Genomic DNA, 12,915 nt, shown 5'->3' on the forward strand with positions numbered 1-12,915 from the left:
TTTGGCCACGGACCCCCATCTCAAAATATTTAGTTCCAAGGACCAAAAGCAAAACTTGAGATATGAATGTTCGCTTAAAAAATACATATATTCAAAGATTTGCATACATTTTCCCGACTTTTCAAAAATAGCAGATCTACAAGCTCGCAGCGCGGCACTCGGTGCCGCGCTGTGAGCTTGTAGATCTGCTATTTTTCAATAGTTAAAGCATTCAATAATTCTAGGCCTAAATGGATTAAGGAACCTTTGAGTCACAAGTGTGCTGTGCTGTGGGTGTCCTCCCTTTGGGCTTTGAGCTTAGGTTTAGGATATTAAAAGTTGTGGCAAAGGAACGTCTTGTAAGAGAGCTTTTATGGGGACCGTTTTGTTGGGATTCTGCCTACAACATGTCTAGACCAAGCCCTGCCATTTGTTTTTCCATGTGTATACCCACCCGCACATACATGGATGTCACTGAATGTTGAGCTTCGGGAAATGCTAGCCCTTTCAGTAGAAAACCCACATCATAGGCTTGTCTTGCTGTAGTGTATATGTATAAGTTGCTGGTTGGGGAAACTTTAATATACAAGACAGGGTCTAATACTGTAATAGCGTGGATTCATGTGGATATCGTACAGTACACGATGTGGACATTAGGGAGTCTTACTGGTTGTTATTACTTAAAATATAAGACACTAGTAATCAAAAGTCTAGTAATCAAAAGTCTAGTAGCACTAATCAAGCAACTCTCTCAGATCCAGATGTTAACGTTTGTAACCAAATTGTGACGCCACAATGGCAGCTGTGCATTTGTAACAGCACACAACGCCTCACACTTGTAGATCTGCTGTTTTCACTACTTTTGTGCAACGGCCTTGTATGATGAAGCAGGGCTTTGCTTTGCGAAAAAATGTATACTTTTGAAACTTGGAGATACAAGGTTTCTGCCCGACAGTGACGATTTACTTTGTTGGCCGCCCAGCCCCCAAAATGTTACGAAGGCCGACATTTTATTTTTATTTATTTCCTAAAGGCCGGCCTGGACCGGCCAGGAATGAACCGGCCGTTCGGGAGTTGTCCCGCTTTTTCCAATGGCCAGCATGTCCCTGGTAGGTATTCAAATTATGTCCTTGAGCGCGGGGAATTGTTTGGTGTTAAAACTCATTCCGGTTTGGTGTTTCCTGCCAAAGTGCCGTCCGTTTTGATAACAACATGACGTAGGACGCCATCCGCTCCCGACCGGATCAAAAGCCCAGAAATTGGAAGCGAACCCAGGCTACTTGTGCGGCGGAGAGAGTCGCAGCCCCAGCCTGAAGCCTCAAAAGTCTATTTTCTGCCCTCGTTCCATAGGGATATCCCTTTGGAGAAATGGTTAAGATATTGGACTTTCATGTGGGAGACCCGGGTTCGAAGCCGGGTGGGGAGGTTCGGATCACCTCCGTTACACTTGTCCACATAATGAAAATGACTGACCTCACAGTACTGATGTCATAGGAGACTGACGTCACAGTAATGATGGGGAATGTGTTTGTATACACACAGACTCGCCTAGTTCCCCATTAAGTAAACGTATCAATGCGGCAATGTAGGGTACATTTCAATGGGAATGGAGCGGTTTGCTGCCATTCACGGATTTCTGCAAAGAATCGCTCCATTTCCTTTGAAATGCATTGGCACAATCCGTCCGCATAGGTAGAATACAAGTGCTTACCTTTTAAGCGGAAGTGAATATAGCAGATTTACAAGCTTTTAGATCTGCATAATCAACACTCTTTTAAAATAACCTAACTTCCCCCATACATGATTTGTCTTATTATTATATATATATATATATATATATAATATGATATCACATATATTTCACTTTTCATCAGGCTCACAATGCGTGATGTGAGCTTGTAGAGACGTTATTTTCAAAATATCCAACGTCGATCTAGGGCTAGAATGGTCACCCTGATTTTGATGCTGTATATTACCTGATTTAGCTGGGGACCACTGGAATACCCTCAAGGACCCCTTGGGGGTCCCCAGATCCTAATATGGGAACCACTGAGTTCGAGGAACGCCATTGGGTGTCCCACGCAATGACATCACAATGTCGTCATCACGTCTGTGTCCTTTAAAAAGACTGTCAAACTAAGATACAATTTATTCACTTTACCTTTATTGAAATAGCTACTTTCTTACAGTGAATTCCCCTGAAGAACTGAACAGACTGTCTGCTTGGACTGGTATTGCAGCTAGTGATCAATTTGCTATATTGGGAGATCAATTGGCCTCCCTTTCCGTGTCCGCCCAACCTAAATCATCCGCTTTGTCATACTTTGTCAATCATCAACAAGAAGATGGCACCGAAGGTGAGGACTCACGCCACTTTCTATCGCCCCCGGACCCGCACACAGCCCAGGAAGCCCAAGTACCCCCGGCCGGGCCAGAGCGCCCCCGGTAGGACCACGTTGGACCACTACGCCGTCATCAAGTTCCCTCTCACGACGGAGTCGGCCATGAAGAGGATCGAGGACAACAACACGTTGGTGTTCATCGTCGACGCGAGGGCCGACGCGGGGAAGATCAAACACGCCGTCACGAAGCTGTACGACGTCGGCGTGACCAAAGTCAACACGCTCGTTAGGGCTAGCGACGGCCAGAAGCAGGCGTACGTTCGTCTGGCGGCGGAGCACGACGCGTTGGACGTGGCCAACAAGATAGGCATCATCTAGTCCAGTGTTTCTCAACCTTTTTTTTCTGCATGGGCACACTTTTCATGTCCCAAGAATCCATGGGCACACCAACATGATACAGGGGTGTAAATATCGTCACTGTCGGGAAGAAACCTTGTATCTCCAAGACTACCAAGTTTCAAATGTGTACGTTTCTTCGCAAGATAAAGCCCTGCTTCATCATACAAGGCTGTCGCACAACCGTAGTGAAAACAGCAGATCTACAAGCACACGACGCCTCGCACCGCGAGGCGTTGTGTGCTTGTAGATCGGCTGTTTTCACTAGTTTAAATCATTTTTAAAACGATAAATACAATACTGGCTTTTCAAGCAGTTTCAAGGGGCACACTTGACCCTTCTCAGGGGCACACCAAAGGTCCCCAGGCTTATTGGTTCAGAAACACTGATCTAAACCAGTGCTTCTCAAACTTTTTCATGTCAAGGACCCCCAAATTGACCTATATTAGCCTGCAGACCTCCAGTTGAAAGGATAATGTACCAGGGACCCCCATTAGAGAAGATTTTACGGCTCTAGCAGTGATTCTCAACCATTTTAGATTCAAGGACCCCCAGTTTGAGCCCCCAGTTTGACATGGAAATCTACATATGTGTGTCTGTCTGCGCGCCTGTGCGTCTGCGCTGATGTCATCCAATGGGAAAACCCTTGGAAAGAAAACATGTTGACGTGATCCAATGGGAAACGTCTGTGTGTTTGCGCTGACGTCATCCAATAGGAAAACCCTTGAAAAAACCATGGTGACGTCATCCAATGGGACAACCCTTGAAGAATCCAATGGGAAACGTCTCTGTGATTGTGCTGATGTCATCCAATGGGAAATCCCTTGAGAAAACACATGGTGACGCCATCCGATGGGAATGATTTCCATGATTGGTCAGGTTTCACGTATCTAGTTTTGCAAAATCAATGTTCTGAGAGTGTACACATGGAACCAAATTCTCCCGCCAGGGTCCATTATTTGGTTCCTAGCTATCATTTAGCCGGGGACCCCCTGGAACTCCCTCAAGGACCCCACTTTGAGAACCAACGATCTAAACCAGTGGTTTTGTGCAGACCGTCCTGCAAAGGACAAACATCTGGGAAGATGAATGGCAAAGCTGTGACACACAAGCTCTTGAATGGCTGAACTTGGAATCACACTAACGCAAAGCCTCCCTAGTGGTCAAGACCTTGGCTGGACAACCGAGAAGTCACTTAATAGAGTGTGCACATATAACAAGCTACAATATCATGGCTACAGACTTCCATCTGAAAGTATGATTAATTCATGAATTTAACTCATAAATAAATAGCACAGCTCACTTTTTTTTTTGCATCTGACCACCAACGATAAAACATTTAAAGAGAAACAATGAATTTATTATTTCATATAAAATAAATTATAGGCTACAAAATGGGGTTGACATGGATAATGCGTATTTTGTAATAATAATCAAAAAGGGGGAAAAGGATGACATCACAATATCAAGGTATCGTGATGTCTGATTGGGTGAAGGGTTACATCGGATCATGAGAAAAATAGTTACTAAGCCTATACTAAGCCTATACTGTATCGGACAGTCTTTCTAAAACTCAAATTTCAAGGTCTCGGGTTCATTCGGTTCCATGTGTACACTGTCAGAGTAACAGACGTGTATGGGTCAATTCAGAACCCACAGAGTCCCTGGAATCCACTTTGAGAAACACTGCTGTAGGAGATAGATAACCACAAGTTGTCCAATGAACTGATGCTAGCTAGCTACAGCAGTATCATCTTCCCATCTATTTAGGTCGAGCTTTTTATGCATCAAATTCCCCTTTGTGCAGAGGTGTGTTCCTGTAGGCTCGACAACATTCAGCCCTTTCGGAGCATATAGCTTTATTGCGACCGTCGGGTCGCAGTTACTATAAAAAACCACCACCGGCTGTCAGTCAGCATGTCAGTCTGTCACGTCACGTCACACTTTTGCCCTACTCATATCTCCGCCACCGTTGTCCCTATCCATGCCAAACTTTGCACACACACTCCTTGGCTGCCAAACCACAACCTCCACCCCTCATTTCTCACATGGCCCTCTTCTAGCGCCACCATAAGGCCGATTCTTGCAAAACACATTTTTGGACACTGCTCCTACAGATTTTGCCCTAAAATCACGCAAAGCGGTACACAGTATGTCTAGAGTCATGTCATCAACATGGATCTGTCCCATTTAGCGCCACCATCAGGACGATTTTTTCAAACACATTTTTGGACACTGCTCCTACAGATTTTGCCCTAAAATCACGCAAAGCGGTACACAGTATATCTCTAAAGTCATGTCATCAACATGGATCTGTCCCATTTAGCGCCACCATCAGGCCGATCTTTTCAAACACATTTTTGGACACTGCTCCTACACATTGTGGCTTAAAATCACGCAAAGCGGTACACAGTATATCTCTAAAGTCATGTCATCAACATGGATCCGTCCCATTTCCCATATTCCCTCCTGATTGGCTACGACTGCCTTCTAAAGTTTGCGTATGCGACGTGGCGGTTGCTTATCTTACTGGTGAAATACTATAACAGCAGGCCATCAGATATACAGCAAAATTATACAGTGGCTAAAGTAGCTCGGAAAGGGAAGGTCAGTGAACGGAGAATGGTGCATCGGGCTCCGAGTGGGGGCATTTGATGGAAACACATGTCTAGCCCATTTAGGCCTACAATTATTGGATGCTTTAACTATTAAAAAATAGCCGATATACAAGCTCACAGCGCGGCACCGAGTGCCGCGCTGCGAGCTTGTAGATCTACTATTTTTTGAAAAAAGTCGTGAAAATGTGTGCAAATCTTTGAATATATGTATTTTTAAAGCGAAGGTTTGTAACTCAAATTTTGCTTCTGGGTGGTCCCTGGAACTAAATATTTTGAGATGGGGGTCCGTGGCCAAATAAATATCAGTTTGGGGGTCCTTCACATGAAAAGGTTTGAGCACCACTGACATAGTAGTCTCTCACGAACAGACTAACTGAGCTCCAGTTAAGTGAAAAGGACCCTTTCTTTGACGATGGCTTTAGCCAGATTGCTGACATAGAAACACAGGTTTTTCAAAAAAAACCTTAGAAGGATTCAAAAGACACTTATAGAATCTGGTGAAAATTCGAATTTTCACGACTTTTCAAAAATAGCAGATCTACAAGCTCGCAGCGCGGCACTCGGTGCCGCGCTGCGAGCTTGTATATCTGCTATTTTTCAACGGTTAAAGCATAAAATAAATGATACACAATACTGCGTACCCGTTCTGAATGGGCTAGACCACAAGGCATTATCGGCATGCCATCCTCAAGGATAAATCGCTGAGTCGTCAGGCCGCTGCCTGACTCGGCCTCTTTGTCCTTGAGGCGTTCTGTGTGGATGTACGGTTAGTGAGCTGACTGGCTCTCTCTGGACGGCATGAGGGAGACCTTTGTTTCATCCCCAAGAAGAAAGGACTACTTTATGTGCGTGCGTGCGTGCGTGCGTGCGTGCGTGCGTGCGTGCGTGCGTGCGTGCGTGCGTGCGTGCGTGCGTGCGTGCGTGCGTGCGTGCGTGCGTGTGTGTGTGTGTGTGTGCCTGTGTGCGTGCGTGCATGCGTCCGTGCGAGTGAGTGAGAGTAGTTGTAAGGGCTAAATGTCCCCACAAGTATAATGTGTTAAATAGACCAGGGGTCTTCAACAGGGGGTCTGGGACCCCTAGGGGGTCCTCAGAGTTACTACAGGGGGTCCTCCAAATCTTTGTGTGATAGAAGCTCTTTTTTTTCCTCCTTTTTTATATTAACCACTTGAACCCTAGCGTCCATATTCTGAGAACTTTAGCCAAAAATAGCAGATCTACAAGCTCTCAACGCCTCGCGCTGCGAGGTCTTGTGAGCTTGTAGATCGGCTATTTTCGGCAAAGAGGTTTGATGTTTAGGGGAAAAAGAGCAGACTAAGTACAGAGTGAAAGGTCAAGTTTATTAAGTATTGACGGTTCAAGTGGTTAAATATCTGAAAACACAAACTGACAACTGAATCCAACTGATGATTGTGATGTCAAACGATGAAACTATATGGTATATAGGGAATAAATAGGGAAAAAAAGTTTCTATCACACAAAGATGTGGAGGACCCCTTGTAATAATTCTGAGGACCCCCTAGGGGTCCTGGACCCCCTGTTGAAGACCCCTGGTATAGTAGAATGTGTTAAATAGACTATTTTGAGGAGCGTTTTCCTGGTCCTCTTATAAGAGAAATTGTTGCCCTTTGGTTACAAAGGATTTTGGGGAGTTAGGAAAGCATTCAGGTCGGGGATATAGGATTTGGGTTAGGCATTTAAGGGGTTAGGGTTCCTGGGTATGTCTGATGTATACTTGGTTGTACAACACTCTCATGCTGGCAACTACAAGCTCACAGCACATTGTGAGCTTGTAGATCGCCTGTTGTCGGCTTTGGAGTTAATAAATGGTAAACCTTTCGGAAATGGTAACAATTGGTGTCCTATGCGGATATCCTCACGTGTGTGCGTGTGTGCGTGTGTGCGTGTGTGTGCGCGCGCGTGCGTCATGCCAATAAAGCCCTTTGAATAGAATGGTGTGTGTGTTAGAGAGAAACCCTGCTGAGACAGAGGAATGACACCTACATGGCTAAAACACAGGCCCTGTTCTTGCGCGCTTACAATCGGCCACTTGAGAAGCCTTTTAGGTCCTTAGGCTGAGTGGGAGCGCAGGGGAGGGGGGACGGCTATGCAGCGTTTCCCACAGCTCTGGCTGAGGGATCAGGAGGAGAGGGGGGTCTAAATTTAGGATGAATAAGCACAGTTCAGCCGTTTGTGGGACATTTTTCCATGGCTCGGAAGAACTGCGTGGCTGCTGTGTGACATGGAGGAGGTGACCGGGCCACGTTTAAGGGAGGGATTGACCCAGGGGCGTCGCACCAAATTCTGGCCCCCCCCCGTGTATGAACATAGGGGGAGATTGAAATGTGGGGGGGCACCACATTATTGTAAAGAAACGGCTGCTTGACTTGACAAACTAACTTACATAGATGGATACCTTTATTATCCCAAGGGGGGAAAATCAGTCACTCAGAGGCAGCACAGCAGTATAAGGTTATTTACACAGTTACAGAGAAGTATGAAAAGAATAAAAAAGAACAGAGTACAGTAAAGAGCAAGGTACAACAAAGAAAGGGAACGAAGAATATATACATAAAGAGTATATATACATAAAGAGCATTGAAAAAACTGTCAGTGCTCAACGTGAAACAGCGAACTTGAACAAAAAACACAAACCTTAAGCACAACTATAATACAATCCAGTGTCCAAACAAAAGTGTCCATAACAGTCAATGCTAGTCAGTGCTACAAGTATCTCACCACCATGTCAAACACAAGCAAAATACTCAATACTACCAACACAACCTAATAGTGCAGAGCCAAACAAACAAAAACAAGAGAAAGATTTTGTGTTGCCAAAATCAATATAGCAAATTTTACAAGCAAAAACAGCAGCACAAGATTTTCGTTTTTTTGTTATTCCCATTAAATACATTTCTGGCTGGTGACAAAGATTGTGCAAGTGACACGCGGAGAACTTTTTGTTTCTTACTTACTATCAATAGATCTTTCTAATGAAGCAAAGTTTATGTAGTGCCCATGGGGCGGGAACGAAACCGAACGATACCAGCCACGCAATACAGCCTAAATCACGCAAAGTGGTACACAGTATCTTTAAAATCATGTCATCAACGTGTCCAGTGGTCGCACACCACAAGTAGAAGATATAACATACTTACAGACTCCTGAAAGGAGCTAGGCTCCAACATCTGGCTTTGTCCGGGCTCTGAAGCGTGGCCTATATCTTGGCACAAAGCCGCTGATGAACCGCAATCTTTCATGGGTAGATGTGACTTAATGGGGGCTGGTGTAAATAGTAACAAAGACATTGCCGGCTTATTGTGTCTAAAAAATACATATTTAGCCATTTGTACGCCTGCCCCCACCCACTGAAATTAACACTTATCTTTTATTTTCTCTAATTACAATCTAAAATATGAACCCATGTTGTAAAAAATACAAAGTTGTCCTTTGAGCGGGGGATGCCGGTTTAAGAGGTTGATAAACTTTAAAAAGCACGATATTGTTTAATCTGGTGATTAGCCAACAGGGTCAGGGTAGCCCGCCAAAAAATCGCTTGAAATCCCAAGAGGGAAAGACAAGTCTGTTGCGAATCCAGCCAGTGATGTTCATAAAACCCCTGCCCTACATTTACACAATACATTTTTTGTAAGCTTTTGGTGCTTATCTGCAAGCGAGATAACAGTCTGTGAGTGTAATAAAAGAATATATGCTCTAGTCCGTTTGGACCGGGTACGCATTATTTGCGTATTATTATTTCATGCTTTAACTATTAAAAAAATAGCAGATATACAAGCTGCGAGCTTGTAGATCTGCTATTTTTGAAAAACGGTGAACATTTGAATTTTGACCCGATTTTGACCCGGTTCTATAAGTGTCTTCTAAATCCTTCTAAGGTTTTTTTTTAAAAACGCATGTTTCTACGACAGTGGTTCTCAAACTCTTTCATGTCAAGGACCCCTAGAATGATATGTATTTGGCCGCGGACCCCCGTCTCAAAATATTTTGTATCAGGGACCCCCAGAAGCAAATATTCAAGTTACAAATGTTCACTTTAAAAATATTCAAAGATTTGCACACATTTTCTCATTTTTTGAAAAATAGCAGATCTACAAGCGCGCTGTGAGCTTGTAGATCTGCTATTTTTCAATAGTTAAAGCATTCAATAATGGTTAAAGTGGTGAAAATCCAGAGTGACACGACGCAGGTCTAAACGGGCTAGATGACTACGATTACTGTACGTGCTCAGCGGTGAAGAGGGGGTCACGGTCACAGTACTCGATCATTAGATGTGACAGATATCCCTAATTATCCTCAAATGATCCCACTTGAGTCGATGCGATGATGAGATTTGCTTTTTAATGTCGAACATGTTATCGAAATAGCAAGTCTTCCGCGTTCTCTAATTGAGCGTTTGTCGTGAAATAAAGTCACGCTGATGTTTAACAATCCGTCGCCGTTGGGCGGAAACCTTGTGTGTCCGAAACGGTTGAATTTGAATCCTTTTCAACAGGGACGTGCAGAGAATGTTAGAGAGGCAGGGGCTGACATTTCTAAAAGGGCCTTTTGGTGAAAGTATCGAAAATAGCAGACCTCCAAGCTCACAACGCGTTGAGCTTGGAGGTCGGCTATTTTCGGTGCTTGTATACCACACTGAACTAAGCATCATCAAGTCAATAATGTAGATGTGGCGTAACGGCATGGATTTCTACACAGATAGGGCAATTCCTTCAACATAAGATGCTGCATTCAAGTTCAGGAGTGTTTGGACAAGGCAATTTTCTTGAATGCTGCCTTCAGGTATGGCATGGAATGAGGGCATTTTCATTTCTTTCACCATAGTAAAAACTGCATTCATGGTCTGGAGAGGGCACTTTTTACAGACGGCTAAAAGGGCAGGGGCTCAAGCCCCCTTTGATGTCTATGTGTGCACGTGCCTGCTTTTCAGGATTCAAAAGCATCTAAAGTAGCAGATCTACGTGCCACATTTTGAGCATGCGGATCTGCTACTTTTGATACAAAAAGTTAGAATTGATTGGAGAGTTTATTAGCAGTTTTTGCAATAGGAAAAACAAGTACAGTTTCATGACAGCACAAATCACTGGTACAACTAAAAGGAGATCCTAGAAAGCCTTACGGCTAATTTACCCAGGAAAAACATCATGTATCTCATATAACATTGAAAGACGGACGGATAGAACACAGTGCTTTACCTAGGATAACATCAATTACAAAAGCAGAAAAAGGATAACATCAACTAGAAGTACTGTTCCTACGAAACAGTACTTCAGTGTGTATTATCTGCGTATTATCTGCTATTTTTCAATAGATACATGAAGGCCCCTCCACCTTGGGCCCTAGTTACTCAGTCCCACTCCCCCCCCTTGTGACGCCCCTGCCCCCACATGTTGAGAACCACCGCTTTGGGCCATACATAATAAGCTGCCCTCATTGTTTACATGCTGTGTTTATTGTACAGAGATTAAAACCCCAGTTGTGCTTGGCTGCGTGCCGTGTGTCGCACACCACAAGTAGCAGATCTACAGACTTGAAACGTGTCTCACTGCGAGACGTCGCAAGCTTGTAGATCTGCTATTTACTGTTCACCGGCTATGAATCACCCTCAAGAGGCCTTTAAGTTCTATTAGTTCCAGTGACTAGCAGCCAGAACTTGTAAGGACTTGAGTGGGGAAAGAAGTATTTGTGCGTGCCTGCGACTGCGACTGCGTGCGTGCGTGTGTTTGAGTGTGTTTGCGTGCGTGTGTTGTGTCCGTGCTGTGTGCGCCTGTCCGGCCGAATGAATCTACGCTCTTGTGTGCAGGGACGTGCTGGCCATTGGGAAAAGCGGGACAACTCCCGAACGGCCGGTTCATTCCCGGCCGGTCCAGGCCGGTCATTAGGAAAAAAATTTAACTGTTTGCACAAAAGTAAAAATTAAACTGTTTGCACAAAAGTAGTGAAAACAGCAGATCTACAAGCACACAACGCCTTGCGGTGCGAGGCGTTGTGTGCTTGTAGATCGGCTGTTTTCACTAGTTTAAATCATTTTTAAAATGATAAATACAAAACAAACGGTTTTGGACATACAAGGTTTCCACCCGACAACGACGAAATATAACTCAGGTAATTGGCCCACTGGCTTGTCACTTGTCATGATCTGAAATGGCAAATCTTTGAGTAGCAGCAGCGCTATAGAGAGAGATCTCTCTCTATAGCGGGCAATGACGGCCTCTCCAACTCTTTTTCCCGGGCTGAATCAGGGGACCAGCACGTCCCAGCTTGTGTGTCCCCTTTGCATAATCCTCCCAAATGTCAGTGCATGTGTCCACATGCGTGTTGGCATACCTTGTTATCCCTCAAGGCTCCGTGTTCATACCTTAACATTCTGTGTAGGGATGGGACGATATGAACATCGTATATCACGATTATTGTGACAAAAGAATTCGCGATTTACGATATCATCGCGATGATCAACATCCATTATCCTGGGGCGGAACATTTGCCAAAGAATTGCAGATCTACAATCTGCGACGCGTTGTGAGCTTGTAGATCGGCTATTTTTTTTTGGCAAAGACATTTGATAGAGAGTAAAAAACGACTGTATCAAGTACGTATATTATACGTTCCTTTTACCAATTATAGAGGGTTTAAGTGGTACCGGATATGCAGCTCGGCAAATAAAAGGTGAATTGATCCCAGTGCATGACGGAGGATATCACGATAAATTAAATCTCCGCGATGCGATTAGCGTGAGTGTTTTTTATCGCGATAAATGATATCGTTTATCGTCCCATCCCTAATTCTGTGTTTGTGATTGTGTGCCTCAGATTTATTTTACATGCAAGTCACCGGTCTATTAACTCCTTGCCTTCACACCTTCTCCTCACATCCAGCCTTTGATCTTCTCATATCCATGTGCAAATTGCCAAACAGAAATTACATAGGCTTTTAGGCTTTGAAGTTGCACATGGTAGATATGACACATAACCTAAATATACAAAGAAATGAAGGACATATTTGACAACTTTACACTTTAAAAAAGAATTGATAGTGGAAATAGCCGATCTACAAGCTCACAACGCAAGAGTGACGCACAAAAGTAGTGAAAATGGCACATCAACAAGATCACAATGTGTTGCATTGCCCAAGACAAAAAAAATAAAATAAGAAAGACATGCCATCTCCAGTTTACTTCCTGTATCTGCGTGAAGTAGATGGCCACCTTTTTAAGGCAGTGGTTCTCAACCTGTGGGTCGGTACCGCAAGGGGGGTCCCCAAATAGTTTTGGGGGGTCCCCAGATGATTAGCTTAATGTGCAATATTGTTTTCTCACTCAACAGTAAACAAGCCAACATAAAGTTTAAGTGTATAGAGGCTATATGCACATTTCTAAAGTGAATTGTTAAGGACTTTTTAATACCTCTAAAATGACAAATTAAACATTGGCCAAATTGTCAAATGTTAGAGGCAGAAATTGTGAAAATAGCCGATGCGAGGCGTTGTGAGCATGTAGATCTGCTATTCACAATAGAAGCGTGTTATACAAAATGTAATGCCCAGTTAAAATATGATCATTTTGGGGG

The 12,915-nt window shown here is 43.9% G+C and overlaps 2 protein-coding genes across 2 annotated transcripts in view; both read left to right on the forward strand.

Moving 5' to 3' along the window:
* The window catches only part of sh3pxd2aa (SH3 and PX domains 2Aa), a gene marked incomplete at both ends in the record, with an annotated part of 311,051 nt that overhangs the window by 42,639 nt on the left and 255,497 nt on the right, over positions 1-12,915 (forward strand). The gene's annotated exons all lie outside the window — the stretch shown is intronic.
* LOC308281513 (large ribosomal subunit protein uL23-like) lies at positions 2,325-2,699 on the forward strand (the record flags this gene model as incomplete). Its single annotated transcript, XM_080721731.1, has 1 exon — positions 2,325-2,699. One exon carries the CDS (start codon positions 2,325-2,327, stop codon positions 2,697-2,699), a length of 375 nt encoding a protein of 124 aa, XP_080577857.1.

The sequence above is a fragment of the Nannobrachium achirus genome, assembly GCF_963921795.1.
Source record: "Nannobrachium achirus genome assembly, chromosome: 3".
In the NCBI taxonomy this organism is placed as follows: Eukaryota; Metazoa; Chordata; class Actinopteri; order Myctophiformes; family Myctophidae; genus Nannobrachium; species Nannobrachium achirus.